The sequence below is a fragment of the Carcharhinus amblyrhynchos genome, chromosome 15 (assembly GCF_965287045.1).
Source record: "Carcharhinus amblyrhynchos chromosome 15, sCarAmb.v2.hapA, whole genome shotgun sequence".
NCBI classification, from domain to species: Eukaryota; Metazoa; Chordata; class Chondrichthyes; order Carcharhiniformes; family Carcharhinidae; genus Carcharhinus; species Carcharhinus amblyrhynchos.
This window is the reverse complement of record NC_137338.1, coordinates 66,339,432-66,359,491: the sequence shown is the minus strand read 5'-3', so window position 1 is coordinate 66,359,491 and position 20,060 is coordinate 66,339,432. Positions and strand designations below refer to the sequence as shown.

Here is a 20,060-nt window from a genome sequence, read left to right as displayed (position 1 = left end):
GCTTTACCAATGTCTTGTACAACTTCAACAAAACATCCCACCTCCTGTATTCAATGTTCTGACCAATGAAATCAAGCATGCTGAATGCCTTCTTCACCACTCTGTCCACTTTCAAGAAGCTATGAACATGTACCCCCTAGATCTCTTCGTTCTATAACTCTCCCCAGTGCCCTATCATTAACTGAGTAAGTCCTACCTTGATTCGATCTATAAAAAGGCATCATCTCACACTTACTTAAATTAAACTCCATCTGCCATTCATCGGCCCACTGACCCAACTGATCAAGATCCTGCTGCAATCCGAGATACCTTCCTCACTGTCCACTACGTCGCCAACCTTGGTTTCCTCTACTTTACTAACCATGCCTCCTACATTCTCATCCAAATCATTAATATAAATAACAAATAACAGTGAATATAGCACCGATTCCTGAGGCACACCATTGGTCATAGGCTCCAGTGTGAAAAACAACCCTATATAACCACCCTCTGTCTTCGTCATCAAGCCGATTTTGTATCCTATTGGCTACCTCACCCTGGGTCCCGTGAGATTTAATCTTATGCAACAATCTACCATGTGGTACCTTGTCAGAGGTCTTGCTAAAGTCCATGTGGACAACATAACTGCACTGGCTTCATTTACCTTCTTGGTTACCCTTTCAAAAAACTCAGTCAAATTTGTGAGATGTTCAATCAAATAGAGAAGGAGAGTGTGCAGAATGGAGTTAAATAGTCATAGCCAAAATTGTTTTAAGAAATAAATGCTTTTAAATTAAAGATTATAATCGATTCTCTACTTTTGAAGCTGAGAATCTCTTTTACTGACATTTTTTGTATATCTTCATTCACTGACTCATCAGAAGCATGTTTACAATTACTAAATGAAAGGTGGACTCGATGCTAAAACTTGCAATTGGTTAAAGATTGCATAGGCCTAAATATGGGAACTTGAACTTTATTGTTAGTCTATGTCAAGCCAACTTGCATGTTTTAAAGCTGCTGGTTGATGCTCTGATGGTGACACTAAGATTGCAACTGAGCATGTTCAGGAAATAAGAACAAGAACATAAGAACATAAGAAATAGGAGCAGGAGTAGGCCATCTAGCCCTTCGAGCCTGCCCCGCCATTCAATAAGATCATGGCTGATCTGTCGTGGCTCAGTTCCACATTCCCGCCCTCTCCGCATAACCCTTAATCCCCTCTCTTATCAAAAACCCATCAACCCGCATCTTAAAAATATTTAGCGAGGCAGCCTCCACCACCTCAACGGGCAGAGAATTCCAGAGATTCGCCACCCTTTGAGTGAAGAAGTTCCTCCTCAACTCCGTTCTAAACCGCCCCCCCTTTATCCTGAGGCTGTGCCCTCTAGTCCTACTGTCCTTTCTGAGCGGGAAGAGTCTCTCCACCTCTATCCTATCCATCCCATTCATCATCTTATATGTCTCAATGAGATCTCCCCTCATTCTTCTAAACTCTAATGAGTACAAGCCTAGTTTATTCAGCCTCCCCTCATAGCTCAACCCCCTCAACTCCGGTATCAGCCTAGTAAACCTCCTCTGCACTCCCTCCAAGGCCAAAATATCCTTGCGTAAGTGTGGCGCCCAAAACTGCACACAGTACTCCAGCTGCAGCCTCACCAATGCCCTATACAGCTGCAGCAAGACCTCCCTACTTTTATATTCAATCCCCCTCGCTATGAAGGCCAGCATCCCATTCGCCTTCCTGACCACCTGCTGCACCTGCAAGCTGGGTTTTTGCGACTCATGCACAAGGACCCCCAGGTCCCTCTGCACTGTCGCCTGCTGCAGTTTTTCGCCCCTTTAGGATGTTGCAGAAATAAATACAGCCTATTTATCCTGATATCACTGAAAGTCAGACTATCTGAACATTATCACATCACGATTTGTGGGATTTTGCAAATCGTTTGCTTTTGATTCCAAGAAAAATGTATTCCTGCTGAGACAATTCTACACCCAATACCCTTTAACCCTTGTGGATTCAATTGGACCTGCATTTACAATATCACAGTTGTTTTATGTATGATTAGAGTTGCCTTTAATAAAGCTAAGCTTTATTTATTGATTCTTGTTACTTTCAAACAGCTGGATCAAGGATCATTGTTTCTGGCAGTTGAGGAAGACTATCTCAATAACAGTACCGAGGCAGAAAGGGTGAGTCTCACTTCATCTCTGCTGAAATACTGAAATAATTATTGATGTTGTGAGTTCAATCATTTGAGGGAGAAGTGTAATTGCTTCTAACTGAAAGGGAGGATGATAAAAGAGAAGACGAAACGGTTGGAAAAGAATTCAAACAATGAAAGCAAAGGGAGATTGCTAAACCAAATTACCAAGCAGAGAGATCTCGGGGTACATGTGCATAGCTCCCTGAAAGTTGGCACCCAGGTTGATAAGGTTGTTAAGAAGGCGTATGGTGTGTTAGCTTTTATCGGTAGAGGGATTGAATTTCGGAGCTGTGAGGTCATGTTACAACTGTACAAAACTCTGGTGCGGCTGCACTTGGAGTATTGCGTACAGTTCTGGTCGCCGCATTATAAGAAAGATGTGGAGGCATTGGAAAGGGTGAAGAGGAGGTTTACCAGGATGTTGCCTGGTATGGTGGGAAGGTCTTATGAGGAAAGGCTGAGGGACTTGAGGTTATTTTCATTAGAGAGAAGAAGGTTACGAGGTGACCTAATTGAGGCATACAAGATGATCAAAGGATTGGATAGGGTGGACAGTGAGAGCCTTTTACCTCGGATGGTGATGGCTAACATAAGGGGACATAGCTTTAAATTAAGGGGTGGTAATTATAGGACGGATGTCAGAGGTAGGTTCTTTACTCAGAGGGTAGTGAGGGTGTGGAATGCCCTGCCTGCAGCAGTTGTGGACTCACCAACTTTAAGGGCGTTCAAATGGTCAGTGGATAGGCATATGGATAACATTGGAATAGTTTAGTTTAGAGGGTCATTAGATTGGTTCCACTGGTCGGCGCAACATCGAGGGCTGAAGGGTCTGTACTGCGCTGTAATGTTCTATGTTCTATGTTCAAAGGAATGTAAAAATAGCCAAGTGTTTTGTAGCTACATGAATAATAAAAGGAAATCAGCATTGGGATCAGACAACTGGAGATCAACTCACAGATAGTGACAGAAAAACAGCAAAAATGTTGAATAATTACTTTGGTATTTATCAGTGAGACTAATCAGCTGGGCAAAACATGAGAGGAGCTCTAAACCACGATAAACATATTTAAGATAGAAAGGGGGGAGGGACACCATTAACGAACTTGTAAACCTTAGAGAGAGTGAATGTCCTGGTCCATTAAAATATGTTTGGGAAAAGATAGCAGGAGCACTCTTAAAAAAAAATTGGGAAAGAGAGCAGCTGTGTTAACTGGATCCACGATACTTGATGAAGTTGAAACTAAGACACAGAGACTTTCTTTGCTGTTTATTGACTGAATTCAGTCAGCAATACTCCAACACCCCAGTTTCCCGCACTTTTTGTGCAAATCAGACAAACTAAATAAAGTGAACTGAGGAACAAAATAAAAGGGACAGTCCCCTTAAAAGGGAACGCTCAACACAAAAACAAATCACAAATTAAACTTAAAAGGTTAAATCACAAGGTGATTAAGAGGGTTGACAATAAACCCCAGTCCATGTGGTGCTCAATGAGTGTGGAAGGTCTTGGTGGTGTCTGCGGACACCACATTGATTTGATTTGATTAATATTGTCACATGCATTGTGATATAGTGAAAAGTATTGTTTCTTCTGCGCTATACAAACAAAACATATCGTTCATAGAGAGTACGCAGGGGAGAAGGAAAGGAGAGGGTGCAGAATATTATGTTGCATTCACAGATTGGATATAGAGAAAGTTGAGCATCCTCTCCAGGGATACTCAGCTGTAAATGTAGCCATGGTAGAGTGGCAGATGGTCAAGTCGGATAATCTCCTCAGTCGCTTACTGTCTGGAGCTGTTTGTGGCATGTTTGGCCAGGCACAAAAGCCAATTCACAAGGAGGTCTTTCTCCTTCTCTGACTCCTCTGCACCGCGTGCAGAGAATTGCAAACAAAACTGTAACCCCTGTGTCCCAACAATCTCCAATTCTAGCTGTTCCAATACCCATAACCTGGTTAACCGTATAATTGACGTTAAATCTTAACAATGTAATTAATACATTGACAAGCTGATGGACTTCCTTGAACTATGAAAGGGGATAATAAATCCAGGGAAAATTAGCACAGTGTTAAAAGTAGGAAAGATAATGGTATCCTTAATCAAAGATATAACTGGAAAACATCCAGAAGCTGAATATATATTTACTGTCAGGAATGAACGAATGGTGTTCCCCACTGTCCTCGAAAGAATTGCACACAAGTTTTGAATGGGTTCTAGAACACACACATCCTCTTTCCTAACATCAGTTTGAACTTGGCAGCTTCTTCGGAGGGTCCAGTAACAGAGTGTGCAGCAGGCAGGGTGATCAGCCAATCTGATTCAATAATTCAGACAGGCAACAAAGCAGTGAGCAATAAACAGGGAAAATAAGTCACATTTAAATTTGTTTTTAAAAAGCCTTCATTTTTTTCAATGTTCTTTCCCTGGTGGTTGAGACTTTTAAAATTAGTTTTTCAGGGCTGAAGAGATTGTTCAGTGGTAATTATAACTATTATAATTATAATTATTATGTTCAGTGGTAATTATAATTATATTGCTGCCTGCAAGATCTTCCCTCCCGAATGTTCGAATTTGTTCCTGACTTGATTTCCCACATCTGCAGAGTTTTGCATATCGAGTTATAATTACCACTGAACAATCTCTTCAGCCCTGACATTGTCAAGATTTAACGTCAATTATACGGTTAACCAGGTTATGGGTAATGGAACAGCTATAATCGGAGATTGTTGGGACACAGGGGTTACAGTTTTGTTTGCACTTCAGCCCTGCCCTCCTGATTTAGGGGCACGCGGTGCAGAGGAGTCAGGGAAGGAGGAAGACCTCCTTGTGCCTGGCCAAACATACCACAAACAACTCCAAGATCAAGCTGTCCCACTCCCTATCATTCTGGCGTGCTCCTTGTGCCTACACAATAACCGCTTGAAAGTTCCTTCAATGTCTGACTCCCCTATCACAGCCATTTCACGCCCCAACCACTCTCTGAGTAAAGAAATAGAATAGAATAGCAGAATAGTATTTAAATGGAAAGGGGTTGCAGAACTCTGAGGTACCGAGAAATTTAGGCGTCCTGGTGGATAAGTCACCAAAGATAAAATTCGGGAGCAGCAAGTAATTAGGAAGACAAATTGAATGCAGTCATTCACTGAAAACAAATGGAATAAATTGGGCAGCGCAGTGGTAGCACTGCAGCCTCACTGCGCTAGGGCTCAATTCCATTTTGGGAGTTTGCATGTTTTCTCCGTGTCCGCGTGGCTTTCCTCTGGATGCTCCAGTTCCTTCCGAAGTTCAAGGATGTGCAGGTTTGGCCATGGTAAATGTGCTGAGTTATGGGGAGAGGGCAGAGGGGGCAGCCTGGGTGGGATGCACTTTCAGAGAGTTGGTGCAGAGTCGATGGGCCAAATGGTCTCTTTCTGTAGAGATTCTATAGTTCAATTGTTCTACAAACGTAGGGATATTTTGCTAGAGCTGTTGGTGAGATTGCATTTATAGTACAGTGTACAATCTTGGTCAATTTTGACATTGGGCCAATTTTCCCCAGGATCTGCAGCACAACTAATATGGGCCTGGCTGAGACAGACTTGAAATTGCAACTTGTTTGATCTTTGTGTTCTTACTGTTTATTGCTGTCAGGAAGTGGTAGATTGTGATATATAAAGTGGAGTTGTGTGAACAATTCTCTCTGGCTCTCTTTGTCTAGTCCCGCAGTGCCCTAGTGCAGCTGATGATTGATATCGCAGTCACCCTGGGAGCTAATACCAGCACAGCTCAGCTCGACATGGAATCTGTGCTAGAGCTCGAGACCAAGATAGCAAAGGTCAGTGGTGCAGCATAACATCCAATGATGAGACAACAGACACCTTAGAATGGTTTGGATGTATCTTGGAAATATCTAATGCTTTTTCTACCAATGCACAAGTGTATTCATGGTGAGGAACATTCCGTCTTGTGAAATGCAACTAATACATTCCACATGACATGGTACCCTTAGCAGTTTAACATAACCTCAGTTGGGTGATCACTCCAGGTAGGAGTGTGAATCTTCCTCATGTTCCCTCACCAACAACGAATTTCCCAAACTGTCCCAGGGAGCTCTCTGTGCCTGCACGACTATAGCCTAACTCCCAAGCAAGGAAATTGTTTCTAAAACTCAGTTTTAACCCTAGAATCTGCATAACCACAGGCCTGTTTCAATTAATCAGTTAGTCATTGTTGTTCCTGGGTTAGTTTTATCATACTTAGCCATTTATACACATGTTTCATACAGCGAAACAATGGAATGGTTCATGATTTCTCTTTACCTGTGTTTGGACAAGTCTGGTACCAAGGATGGATGAGTACTGTTCCCTGGATGCCAGAAAATTTATATTTTAAACACCAAACTTCACTATATTATCCAGCCTGAATAACTACTTGCTTATTGCTTATTCTGTTATTATAAATTGAAGCTCATGACTTATTTAATCATCTGATTTTGGCTGATTGCTAATTATAGAGCAATTCTTGGTTAACTTACATGTGAGTGATTATAAAGTTTTTAAAAAGTTCATTTTGGGACAGGGGCATCACTGCTGGCCAGCATTTATTGCCTGTTCTAGTTGCCCGAAAGCAGATGAGAGTCACATTTAGACCAGACCAGGTAAGGATGGCAGATTTCCTTCCCTAAGGGACATTAATGAACCAAATGGGTTTTTTCAACAATCAACAATGGTTTCTATAGATGATTTATATATTTATATAACAATGATTTATATAGATGATCTGGAGGAGGGAACCGAGTGTATGGTGTCGAAATTTGCTGATGACACCAAGATTGGTGGAACGGCAAATTGCGCGGAGGGTGTGGAGAGTCTGCAGAAGGATCTAGATAGGCTGGGCGAATGGGCCAGGAAATGGCAAATGGAATTTAATGTTGGCATTTAAGTGCGAGGTGGTCCACTTTGGTAGGAATAATGGTAGGAAGGATTATTACTTACGGGGCGAAAAACTGCATCAGGCGACGGTGCAGAGGGAACTCAGGGTCCTTGTGCATGAGTCGCAAAAACCCAGCCTGCAGGTGCAGCAGGTGGTCAGGAAGGCGAATGGGATGCTGGCCTTCATAGCGAGGGGGATTGAATATAAAAGTAGGGAGGTCTTGCTGCGGCTCTATAGGGCACTGGTGAGGCCGCAGCTGGAGTACTGTGTGCAGTTTTGGGCGCCGTACTTACACAAGGATATTTTGGCCTTGGAGGGAGTGCAGAGGAGGTTTACTAGGCTGATGCCGGAGTTGAGGGGGTTGAGCTATGAGGAGAGGCTGAATAAACTAGGCTTGTACTCGTTAGAGTTTAGAAGAATGAGGGGAGATCTCATTGAGACGTATAAGATGATGAATGGGATGGATAGGATAGAGGTGGAGAGACTCTTCCCGCTCAGAAAGGACAGTAGGACTAGGGGGCACAGCCTCAAGATAAAGGGGGGGCGGTTTAGAACAGAGTTGAGGAGGAACTTCTTCACTCAAAGGGTGGTGAATCTCTGGAATTCTCTGCCCGTTGAAGTGGTGGAGGCTGCCTCGCTAAATATTTTTAAGATGCAGGTTGATGGGTTTTTGATAAGAGAGGGGATTAAGGGTTATGGGGAGAGGGCGGGAATGTGGAACTGAGCCACGACAGATCAGCCATGATCTTATTGAATGGCGGGGCAGGCTCGAAGAGCTAGATGGCCGACTCCTGCTCCTATTTCTTATGTTCTTATGTTTCATGGTCAACAGTAAATTCTTAATTTCAGATATTTTTTATGAATTCAAATTCCTCCATCTGCATGGTGGATTTGAACCTGGCCCCAGAGCATTTGCTGAGTTTGTGAATTAATAGTCTAGTGATAATACCACCTGCCCTTTGCAGGGCAGAGAAAAAGGGAAGTCTAAGCTAAACTGCATTTATTTCAAAGCAAGAGACCTGGTGGGTATGAACTCATGGCATGGACGGGTACATGGGACTGGGATATTATAGCTATTGCAGAATGGCAAAGGGAGAGGCAGGACTGGCAGCTCAATGTTCCAGAGTATATATGCTCTAGGAAAGATAGAACAGGAGGTAAAAGAGGAGGGGGATCTGTGTTTTTGATTAGGGAGAGCATCACGGCAGTACTGAGAGAGAGGATATATCCACAGAGTCTATATGGATAGAATTGAAAAATAAGAAGGGAGACATCACTTTGATAGGATTGGACCACAGGTCCCCAAGTAGTCAGCAGGAAATTGAGGAGCAAAAATGTAAGGAGATTACAAATCGCTGCAAGAAATATAGGGTTGTAATAGTAGACATTGACAGGGATAGCCGTAGTATTAGGGGCTTGGATGGAGAGAAATTTGTTGAGTATACGCAGGAGAAATTTCTCATTCAGTATGAGGATGGCCCAATTAGAAAGGAGGCAAAACTTGACCTCCTCTTGGGAACTAAGGAAGGGCAAGTGACAGAAGTCAGAGATCATTTTGGGATCAATGACCATAACTCCATTAGTTTTAAGATAGCGATGGAGAATGATAGGTCTGGCCCAAAAGTTAAAATTCTAAATTGAGACAAAGCAAATTTTGATGGTGTCAGACAGGAACTGGGGGAGTCTGGTGGCAGATAAAGGGACATCTTTCAAAAGTGTGTTAACCAGGGTTCAGGGTAAGCACATTCCTTTTAGAGTGAAAGGCAAGGTTGGTAGAAGTAGGAAACACTGGGTGGCTTGGGATATTGAGGTAGCAGCAAAAAGAAGAAGGAGGCATATGACATGCAAAGGCAGCTGGGATCAAGTGGATCCCTTGAAGAGTATAAAGGTTGCTGGAGTAAAGTTAAGAGAGAAATCAGAAGGCCAGAAGGGGACTTGAGACAGCTTTGGCAGATAAGGCAAAGGAGAATCCAAAGAACTTCTACAAATACATAAAGGCAAAAGAATAACTAGGGAGAAAGTAGGGCCTTAGAACATAGAACATAGAACACTACAGCACAAACAGGCCCTTCGGCCCACGAGTTGCGCCGATCACATCAACACCTACCAATCTATAGACCTATCTATAACCCCCAATCCCATTAAACCCCATATACTCATCCAGAAGTCTTTTAAAAGACCCCAACGAGTTCGCCTCCACCACCACTGACGGCAGCCGATTCCATTCACTCACCACCCTCTGAGTGAAAAACTTACCCCTAACATCACTTCTGTACTTTCCTCCCTGCACCTTAAATCTGTGTCCTCTCGTAGCGACCATTTCAACCCGGGGAAATAGCCTCTGAGAATCCACCCTATCTATTCCTCTCAACATTTTATAAACTTCTATCAGGTCGCCTCTCAACCTTCGTCTCTCCAGGGAAAAGAGTCCCAGCTCCCTCAACCTAACTTCATAAGGCATGCCTCCCAGTCCAGGCAACATCCTTGTAAATCTCCTCTGTACCCTTTCAATAGCTTCTACGTCTTTCCTATAGTGAGGCGACCAGAACTGCGCACAGTACTCCAAATGAGGCCTGACAAGGGTCTTATAAAGTTGCAGCATTACCTCCCGATTCCTAAACTCAATCCCTCGATTAATGAAGGCCAGTACACCATACGCCTTCTTGACCACATCCTCCACCTGCGAGGCCGATTTAAGAGTCCTGTGGACCCGGACCCCAAGATCCTTCTGCTCTTCAACACTACCAAGACTCCTGCCCTTGATAGTGTACTCGTTCATCCCGTTGGTTCTGCCAAAATGGACGACTACACATTTATCCGCGTTGAAGTCCATCTGCCATTTCTCCGCCCAGTCCTGCATCCTATTTATGTCCTGCTGCAACTTTTGGCATCCTTCCAGACCATCCACAACACCACCGACCTTCGTGTCATCAGCGAATCTTAAGAATCTTAAGCCTTCTTAAGAATCAACAAGGCCATCTATGTGTAGATCTAGAAGCGATGGGATCCTACATGAATATTTCTCATCGGTATTTACTGTTGAGAAAGGCATGGATGTTAGGAGCTTAGGGAAATAAAAGTGATGTCTTGAGGAGTGTACATGTTATAGAGAAGGGTGCTGGAAGTCTTAAAGCATATCAAAGTAGATAAGTCCCTGGGATCTGATGAAGTGTACCCCAGGACATTGTGGGAGGCTGGGGAGGAAATTGTGGGTGCCCTAGCAGAGATGTTTGAATCATTGACAGTCACAGATGAAGTGCCTGAAGATTGGAGGGTGGCAAATGTTGTGCCTTTGTTTAGGAATGTGTGGAAGGCACCTGAAGAAGGAACACCGTTTTCGAAAGCTTGCGGGATTACTATCAAATAAACTGGTTGGACTTAAACCTGGTGTTGTGAGACTTCTTACAGGGTGTAGTGAAGCAGGCAATGTTTAGGGCACCTTTTCTAGCCCCTTCCTCATTCTAGAGGTGAGCAGTGCGTTCCTGAAGAGGACAGCTCAGCCGCCCGGGTAGACGTCGAGTTTCACTGCTGCTTTGGTCAGCAGAAAACGCCTATTAGATCTGAGTCGCCTGTGTGCAGGTCCGTGACTCCAGCTCCCAGCGTATCCACACTTGCTGCTTCATTGCTCGCCCATTGCCACAGGAATTCAAAGATTGAACAGGATGACGATGATGATGATGTCGAGCCTAGCGCTTGATTTGGATTAAAGTGAGGGAGAGTTACGCAGCGTCAGCCTCACTCTCTCTTCCCAATTCCTACCTGGATCCAGTGGCAAGACAAGAGTCAAGACGGCTGGAGATGGGACGAGATGCAGTGATGACCAGAATGTCTTCTGTATCTTGTCCTGCTCTTCGTGTTCCATGACACTTGCAGAGACCGCCTTCTTGACCAATGGACCTTCCATTGGTCTTGTCCGTTCAATCCGCCAGAGTGTCTTCACAAGCTGGGATAGACACCTCCCTATCTCACCGAGGGTTGAGATCCGTCGGCTACCCTCACCTGGTTTAGGCGGCTTGTCGAGGCCGTTGCCCGAGGTGCGGCTCTCACCTGTGGCTCCCTGTAGCTGTTGAATACTAATACTCATGTGTAACATTCACCTGAGATTCAAAATGTGCATTCAAGGCTTTCTTCTCTGTTGTGTTTCTCATCAGTTGGATTGAGGGTGGTATACGATTTGTAGCAGTCCTGTTTCCCCCCCACCCCCCAGCCTCCGCAGCGGTTTTAACGGTGTGGTTATTCTTATTGATTCAGGATTATTTCTTTAATTCTGTTGCAATCCCATAGACTGAGAACACACATTACTTTTCAATTTGACTGGAGATGGGATTGGAAAATTTAATGCAGCCAGTAAGTTTTTTCCTTTGCTCTTTTCTGTGCAGCCAGTAATTTCACTTGTAGCCTGTGTGTGCTTTCCTTTTGTCCCTTGTTAAGTGACCTTTTTGCAAATCTGTACTTTCCTGTGTGCATTTCTGAGTGTCTCACTTGTAGCTTTGTTTGTTTCAGCAGCTTTTTCTTTGGCACATTTGAATCTGTGTTCCTGGGTTCTGTGTGCCTTCTCTACACTTTCTCCAGGGTTCAAAGTCTATTTTTAATCTTCATTTTCTGACACTGTTTCATGTTTTCTTTAGTCTCTGAAGCATGGGATCAAGGTTGAAAGCTTAGACCCATTTGATTTGATTTGATTTATGGTTGTAACACGTATTGTTATACAGTGAAAAGTCTTGTTTCTTGCACGCCTTACAGGCAAAGCATACCATTCATAGAGAAGGAAAAGAGGGAGTGCAGAATGTAGTGTTTACAGTCATAGCTAGGGTATAGAGAAAGATCAACTTAATGTGAGGTAGGTCCATTCAAAAATCTGATGGCAGCAGGGAAGAAGCTTTTCCTGGGTTCTGTACCTTCTCAGACTTATCTATCTTTTTCTCGATGAAAAGAGATGGACGCGGGTATGTGACTTTGGACAACTAAAAGAATATCTGATTAAAGATAAATTGGTTTTTAGGCGTGAGAGATCCCTTGGTGAGAGTAAGTTTACTGAAAGATGAGAAACTGATGTTAAAAAAAGTGATAGGCATGTGAAGATAAGTCAAAGTTGTGAAACAGCTAGAGTATATGTACAGCAGAGCAGAGCAGGAGGTGCATTATGCAGCGAGTCAGTCGGAGCTGAAAGAGTGGAGTAATTGCAGATAAAGGGCGGGATGTAAATACTGTGGAGTCAGCACACAAAGGCAAAGAAGAATTGCCCAGTATGGAGAAGCAATGTTTTAATTGGAAGAAGCAAAATAACTTTACACTCAGAAAAAAGCAAACCCAACCAATACAGAAGGCCACTGGAGAGATTTCAGCAAATGAATCTATACACATTACAGCAGGTGACTGTTACAATGAGAGTACAACTGAATAAGTATCAGATACACACTGCAATGGGCAACTTTCACAGATCTGTGCAAAGTAGCTCAGCATGACCATCTGAAAATGAAGCCCTCAGAAGTATGATTGAGGCTATATGTTGTCACAAGACTCATACTGAGGGGACAAATTAGTTTGAGAACCCAATGCAATGGTAAGAAGGAAGATCTGGGGTTCAGATCATAGATTTTTTTTTATTTGTGGGACAGGCGTCACTGGCTGGCCAGCATTTATGACCCATCCCTAGTGTCCAATGGCAGCTGAGAGCCAACCACTGCTGTGGTCAAAAAAGATCTCAGCAGCTCTGGCAACATCTGTAAGGAGAGAAAAGAGCTGATGTTTCGAGTCCAGAGGACCCTGCTGTGGGTGACAAACTGCTGTGATTCTGGAGTCACATTTAGACCTGATAAGAATGGCAGATTTCCTTCCCTCAAGGACATTTTGTTGAATTCACATTTTACCAGCTGCCATGGGTGGATTCAAATCTGGATCCCCAGAAGGTTAGCTGAGCCTCTGGATTAATACTCCAGCGGTAATACCACCAGGCCATTGCCTCCCCATGTGAGCAATAGGTGGAATGCAATGGCCATTCATTTCAGATGAAGCCGATCTGAAGCTTAGAATGGTAATCCTGAATGTCATGATGTGGAGATGCCGGCGTTGGATTGGGGTAAACACAGTAAGAAGTCTCACAACACCAGGTTAGAGTCCAACCGGTTTATTTGGCAGTAAATGCCACTAGCTCTCGGAACACTGTCCCTTCATCAGGTGAGTGGAAAGTTCTGATCACAAACAGGCCATATAAAGGCACATACAGTTTACAGAATACTGAATAGAATGTGAGTCTTTACAGCTAATCTGCTGTTCAAGTCTTAAAGGTGCAGACAATGTGAGTGGAGATAGCATTAAGCATAGGTTAAAGAGATGTGTATTGTCTTCAGACAGGACAGTAAGTGAGATGTTGCAAGTTCAGGCAAGACATGGGGGTTACAGATAGTGCTCCAAAATGACGGCAAGGATATTACTCTGTTTACAGAGATACCATCTGGACATGATCTACACAAGGGAAAGAGATGTACATCACTGACATGAATATATACCAAATACCACAGATGAAATGCACCAAAATATGTTTTGATGCATTTATGATGAAGGGAGATAAATACTAAGGGAGACAGAGATAGAACGATCTGTTGATGGGTTAGTTGAAGAATGGTGGGAGGAGGAATAAACACCAGCATAAACCTATTGGACTGAATGGCCTCTTGTCTCATTTGTTTCTGTCTGTAAAACAGTCAGCATTTCTGGCGATTTCCACCATGTAACATTTGGGAAATATGGCTTCTCCTGAGCAAGTTCATGTACCAGGTTAAAATCTCCTGTTCCATTTCACACAGACTGACTAATTAAAGTGTCACTCTACAACGTTGAGGATAACACATGCAGGCCAAGTACCTTCGGCATTTATTGACATGAAATGTTTGTGGGAACTTTGTAATACTTGTGTGTGTTGCCTGTACAAACTGCTCATTGCTATTCCATCCAATTTGTTGTAGATCCTGATCCCCTACGTCAACAGGACCAGTGAGGCTCTTTATAATAAGTTCAGTGTACTCCATTTACAACAGACCATCCCACAGGTAAGTGACAAATAGGTTCATTTGTGATCCACTAGTAATAACTGTGGTGGTATTATGTGTTGGTGGGTACTTGTGAGGAGGAAAGTTTAGATCTTCTTACATCTTTCCATGTCATACCTGTGCAGTGTACCAAGCTACTTCTGTTAATACTGTTGACTGGCACAGTCAGAATGGGAATCCTATCCTCCACTGCCAGTCCCTAAACTCCACGGATGAACTGAATTCCAGCTTCATTCCCACCAAAGCTGGATTTCCAAATTGGGTTTGGGGATTGGACACTGGGATAGTTCCCAAGGTCCTGCTCGGCCCAGTGTCAGTGCTATTTTATAATGTTAAACACTGAGGGTGAGTCCAGCAACCAATCTGCAGTATGCTAAGAGCAGCCATGAGGTGGGACAAGGATCTAGCAGCCCTTCGAAAAGTCGATGGGTGGGAATATTGAACACAGGAGGTTTCCACAGGTGGCACCAAGGTTTTCCAATGCTGCTCCTGGTACTGAAGAGAGAAAGGTGAGCAGTACAAAGAACAAAGAAAAGTACAGCACAGGAACAGGCCCTTCCACCCTCCAGGCCTACACTGATCATGATGCCTGCCTAAATTAAAACCATGTATGCTTATGGAGTCCATATCCTTCCATTCATGTCCTATTTATGTATTTGTCTAGTTGTCCCCTAAATGCCACTATCGTACCTGCTCTCACCACCTCCCCAGGCAACGCATTCCAGATATTCACCATCCTCTGTGTAAAAAAACTTGCCTCGCACATCTCCTCTAAATTTTTCCTCACGGACCTTAAACTATGTCTCCTAGTACTTGACTTTTCTACCCTAGGAAAGAACACCTGACTTTATCCATCTTGTACACTCTATCAGGCCACCCCTCAACCTCTGTTATTCCAATGTGAACAAACCGAGTTTATCCAACCACTCCTCAGAGCTAATACCCTTCAGACCAGTCAACATCTTGGTTAAACCCTCCTGTACCCTCTTCAAAGTATCCACATCCTTCTGGTGGTGGGGTGACCAGAATTGCGTACAATGTTCTAAACAAGGCCTAACTAAGGTCCTGTACAGCTGCAGCATGACCTGTGAATTTTTATACTCAATGCCCTAACCGATGAAGACAAGCATGCCGTATGCTTTTTTGACTACCTTATCCACCTGCGTTGCCAGTTTCAGTCATTAGTGGACATGTATGCACAGATCTTTCTGCCTGTCAATACTCATAAGGGTTCTACCATTTATTGTACAATTTCTACATGCATTGGACCTTCCAAAATGCATTACCTCACACTTGTCCAGATTAAAAGTATTAATCAGTATTTACTGTTGAGAAATGCATGGATGTTAGGGAACTTGGGGAAATAAATAGTGATGTCTTGAGGAGGTGTTGGAAGTCTTAAAGCGCATCGAGGTAGATAAATCCCTGGGACCTGAAATGTATCCCAGGACATTGTGAGAGGCTAGGGAGGAAATTGTGGGTTCCCTAGCACAGATGTTTGAATCATCAGTAGTCACAGGTGAGGTGCCTGAAGATTGGAGGGTGGCAAATGTTGAGTCTTTGTTTAAAAAGGGCTGCAGGGAAGAGCCTCACATCTGTGGTAGATAAGTTGTTGGAAGGTATTTTGAGAGACAGGATCTATAGGCATTTAGATACGCAAGGACTGGTTAGGGACAGTCAGATGAGACAGGCTTTGTGAGTGGAAAATCATGTCTGACACGTTTGACTGAGTTTTTTGAAGGGGTAACCAAGAAGGTAGATGAGGGCAGTGCAGTTGACATTGTCTACATCGACTTTAGCAAGGCCTTTGACAAGGTATCACATGGTAGGTTGTTGCATAAGGTTAAATCTCACGGGATCCAGGGTGAGGTAGCTAAATGGATACAAATTGGCTTGATGACAGAAGGTGGTTGTAGAGTGTTGTTTTACAAACTGGAGACCTGTGACCAACAATGTGCCTCAGGGATTGGCGCTGGACCCACTGTTATTTGTCATTTATACTAATGATTTGGATGAGAATATAGGAGGCATCATTAGTAAGTTTGCAGATGACACCAAGATTGGTGGCATAATGGACAGTGAAGAAGGTTATCTCGGAATGCAATGGGATCTTGATCAATTGGGCCAGTGGGCTGATGAATGGCAGGTGGAGTTTAGTTTAGATAAATGTGAGATGATGGTAGATTGAACCAGGGCAGGACTTACTCAGTTAATGGTAGGGCACTGGGGAGAGTTACAGAACAAAGAGATCTAGGGGTACATGGTCATAGCTCCTTGAAAGTGGAATCACAGAGTGGTGAAGAAGGCATTCAGCATGCTTGGTTTCATTGGTCAGAACATTGAACACAGGAGCTGGGACATCTTGTTGAAGTTGTAAGGCCACACTTGGAGCACTGTGTACAGTTCTGGTCACCCTATTATAGAAATTTTATTATTAAACTGGAAAGAGTGCAGAAGAGATTTACTAGGATGCTACCGGGATTTGATGGATTGAGTTATAAGGAGAGGCTGGATAGATTGGGACTTTTTTCTCTGGAGTGTAGGAGGCTGAGGGGTGATTTTATAGCGGTCCATAAAATAATGAGGGGCATAGTCAATATCTTTTCCCAAGGTAGGGGAGTCTAAAACTAGAGGGCATAGGTTTAAGGAGAGAGGGGAGAGGTACAAAAGTGTCTAGAAGGGCAGTTTTTCTCACACAGAGGGTGGTGAGTGGCTGCCAGAGTTAGTAGTAGAGGCTGATAGAATTTTGTCTTTTAAAAAGTGTTTAGACAATTACATGGTAAGATGTGTATAGAGAAATATGGGCCAAATGTGGGCAATTGGGACTAGATTAGAGGTTTAAAAAAAATGGGCAGGATGGATAAGTTGGACCGAAGTTATTTTGACACCAAAGTCGGAGGTGTGGTAGATAGTGAGGAAGGGTGTCTTAGTCTGCAGGGAGACTTGGACAAGTTGCAGAGCTGGGCCGAGAGGTGGCGGATGGAGTTTAATGCGGAAAAGTGTGAGGTAATTCACTTTGAAAAGCCTGACAACACCAGCTTTTAGTCCAACCGATTTATTTGATAATAGACTCACAAGCTTTCGAGGTTTCCCTCTTCGTCAGGTGAATGGAGAGTTCTGGCCTCAGACAGAGCATATAAAGCACAGACAGTTTAGAGATTACTGATTATGCTCTGTCTGAGGCCAGAACTCTCCATTCACCTGACATTCTAATCAGTAATCTCTAAACTGTCTGTGCTTTATATGCTCTGTCTGAGGCCAGAACTCTCCATTCACCTGACGAAGAGGGAAACCTCGAAAGCTTGTGAGTCTATTATCAAATAAATCGGTTGGACTAAAACCCGGTGTTGTCAGACTTTTTACTGTGTTTACGCCAGTCCAACGCCGGCATACCCACATCGTAATTCACTTTGGCAGGAATAACGGATGTGTAGAGTATAGGGCTAACGGTAGGACTCTGAATAGTGTGGATGAACAGAGGGATCTAGGTGTATGTGTGCATAGATCCCTGAAAGTTGGGAATCAAGTAGATAGGGTTGTTAGGAAGGCATACGGTGTCTTGGCGTTTATTGGTAGGGGGATTGAAAGGGTACAGAGGAGATTTACAAGGATGTTGCCTGGACTGGGAGGCATGCCTTATGAAGTTAGGTTGAGGGAGCTGGGACTCTTTTCCCTGGAGAGACGAAGGTTGAGAGGCGACCTGATAGAAGTTTACAAAATGTTGAGAGGAATAGATAGGGTGGATTCTCAGAGGCTATTTCCCCGGGTTGAAATGGTCGCTACGAGAGGACACAGGTTTAAGGTGCGGGGAGGGAGGTTCAGAAGTGATGTTAGGGGTAAGTTTTTCACTCAGAGGGTGGTGAGTGAATGGAATCGGCTGCCGTCAGTGGTGGTGGAGGCGAACTCGCTGGGGTCTTTTAAAAGACTCCTGGATGAGTATATGGGGTTTAATGAGATTGAGGGTTATAGATAGGTCTGTAGGTTGGTAGGTGATGATGTGATCTGCGCAACTTGTGGGCCGAAGGGCCTGTTTGTGCTGTAGTGTTCTATGTTCTATGTTCTATGTTCTATGATTGAATTTAGGAGCCACAGCGTCATGTTGCAACTGTACAAAACTCTGGTGCGGCCGCACTTGGAGTATTGTGTGCAGTTCTGGTCCCCACATTATAGGAAGGATGTGGAGGCTTTGGAGAGGGTGCAGAGGAGGTTTACCAGGATGTTGCCTGGTATGGAGGGGAGGTCCTATGAGGAGAGACTGAGGGATTTGGGGTTGTTTTCGCTAGAAAGAAGGCGGCTAAGAGGGGATCTTACTGAAACATATAAGATGATTAGAGGTTTAGATAGGGTGGACAGTGATAGCCTTTTTCCTCGGATGGAGAAAGCTAGCACGAGGGGGCATAGCTTTAAATTAAAGGGTGGTAGTTATAGGACGGATGTCAGGGGTAGGTTCTTTACCCAGAGGGTAGTGAGGGATTGGAATGCCCTGCCTGCTGCAGTTGTAAATGCGCCTAGTTTGGGGGCGTTTAAGAGATCCGTGGATAGGTTTATGGATGGAAAGGGTTTGGTTTAGGTTAGAGGGGCATTGTTTTTTAACTGGTCGGCGCAACATCGTGGGCCGAAGGGCCTGTTCTGCGCTGTAATGTTCTATGTTCTATAAGAGCTTGTTTCCATGCGTAAACCTCTATGACTCTAAACTCCATCTGCCATTTCTCCACCCAAGTCTCCAACCTGTCTATATCTTGTTGTATCCTCTGACAATTCATTGTCTGCAACTCCACCAATTTTTGTGTCGTCTGCAAACTTACTAATCAGACCAAATAAATTTTCCTCCAATCATTTGTGTATACTACAAACAACAAAGGTCCCAGAAATGATCCCTGTGGAAACTGCTAGTCACAGCCTTCCATTCAGGAAAGCATCCCTCTTCTGCTACCCTCTGTCTTCTGTGGTCAAGATGTAGAGATGCCACTATTGGACTGGGGTAAACATATTAAGAAGTCTCATAACACCAGGTTAAAGTCCAACATGTTTATTTGGTAACAAAAGTCACTTGCTTTTGGAACGCTGCTCCTTCATCAGGTGAACATAGAACATAGAACATAGAACATTACAGCGCAGAACAGGCCCTTCGGCCCACGATGTTGCGCCGACCAGTTAAAAAACAATGACCCACTAACCTAAACCAATCCCTTTCCATCCATAAACCTATCCACGGATCTCTTAAACGCCCCCAAACTAGGTGAGTGGGAGTTCTGTTCACAAACATAAAGACACAAACTCAATTTACAAAATAATGGTTGGAATTACAGGTAATTCCTGTGTTCTTAAAGGTACAGACAATGTGAATGGAGAGAGCGTTAAGCACAGGTTAAAGGGATGTGTATTGTCTCCAGCCAGGACAGTTAGTGAGATTTTGCAAGATTTTGGGGGTTACAGATAGTGTGACATGAACCCAAGATCCCGGTTGAGGCCGTCCTCGTGTGTGGAACTTGCCTATCAGTCTCTGCTCAGTGACTCTGCGCTGTCCTGTATCATGAAGGCTGCTTTGGAGAATGCTTACCTGAAGATCAGAGGCTGAATGCCTGTGACTGCTGAAGTGTTCGCCGATCGGAAGAGATCACTCTTGCCTGGTGATTGTCGAGCAGTGTCTTGGGGAACAACATTTCAGCGGTCACAGGCATTCGGTCTCTGATCTTCGGGTGTGCTCCCTCTTCCCAGTGCGCTCCCCCGCCTCCCTTCCCAGCGTGCGGTCCCTCCCCCTTCCCAGTGTGCTCCCCTCCCCCTGCTCCCAGTCTATTTCCCTCCTCCCTTCCCAGTGTGCCCTCTTTTCACCATAGTCCCCCTCCCCCCTTCCCGGTTGTGCTCTCCCTCCCCCTTCCCAGTTGTGGTCCCCCTTTCCCCTTCCCAGTCTA

The 20,060-nt window shown here is 44.1% G+C and overlaps 1 protein-coding gene across 3 annotated transcripts in view; it reads left to right on the top strand.

Annotated features, from left to right (window-relative positions):
• phex (phosphate regulating endopeptidase homolog, X-linked) overlaps window positions 1–20,060 on the top strand; it is a 121,403-nt gene that overhangs the window by 46,806 nt on the left and 54,537 nt on the right. For all 3 annotated transcript variants that reach the window (XM_080204102.1, XM_080204100.1, XM_080204101.1), the window contains 3 exons: window positions 2,104–2,172; window positions 5,886–6,002; window positions 14,065–14,148. In XM_080204102.1, the coding sequence (XP_080060228.1) occupies window positions 2,104–2,172; window positions 5,886–6,002; window positions 14,065–14,148 (270 nt within the window). The remainder of the gene's footprint in view (window positions 1–2,103; window positions 2,173–5,885; window positions 6,003–14,064; window positions 14,149–20,060) is intronic.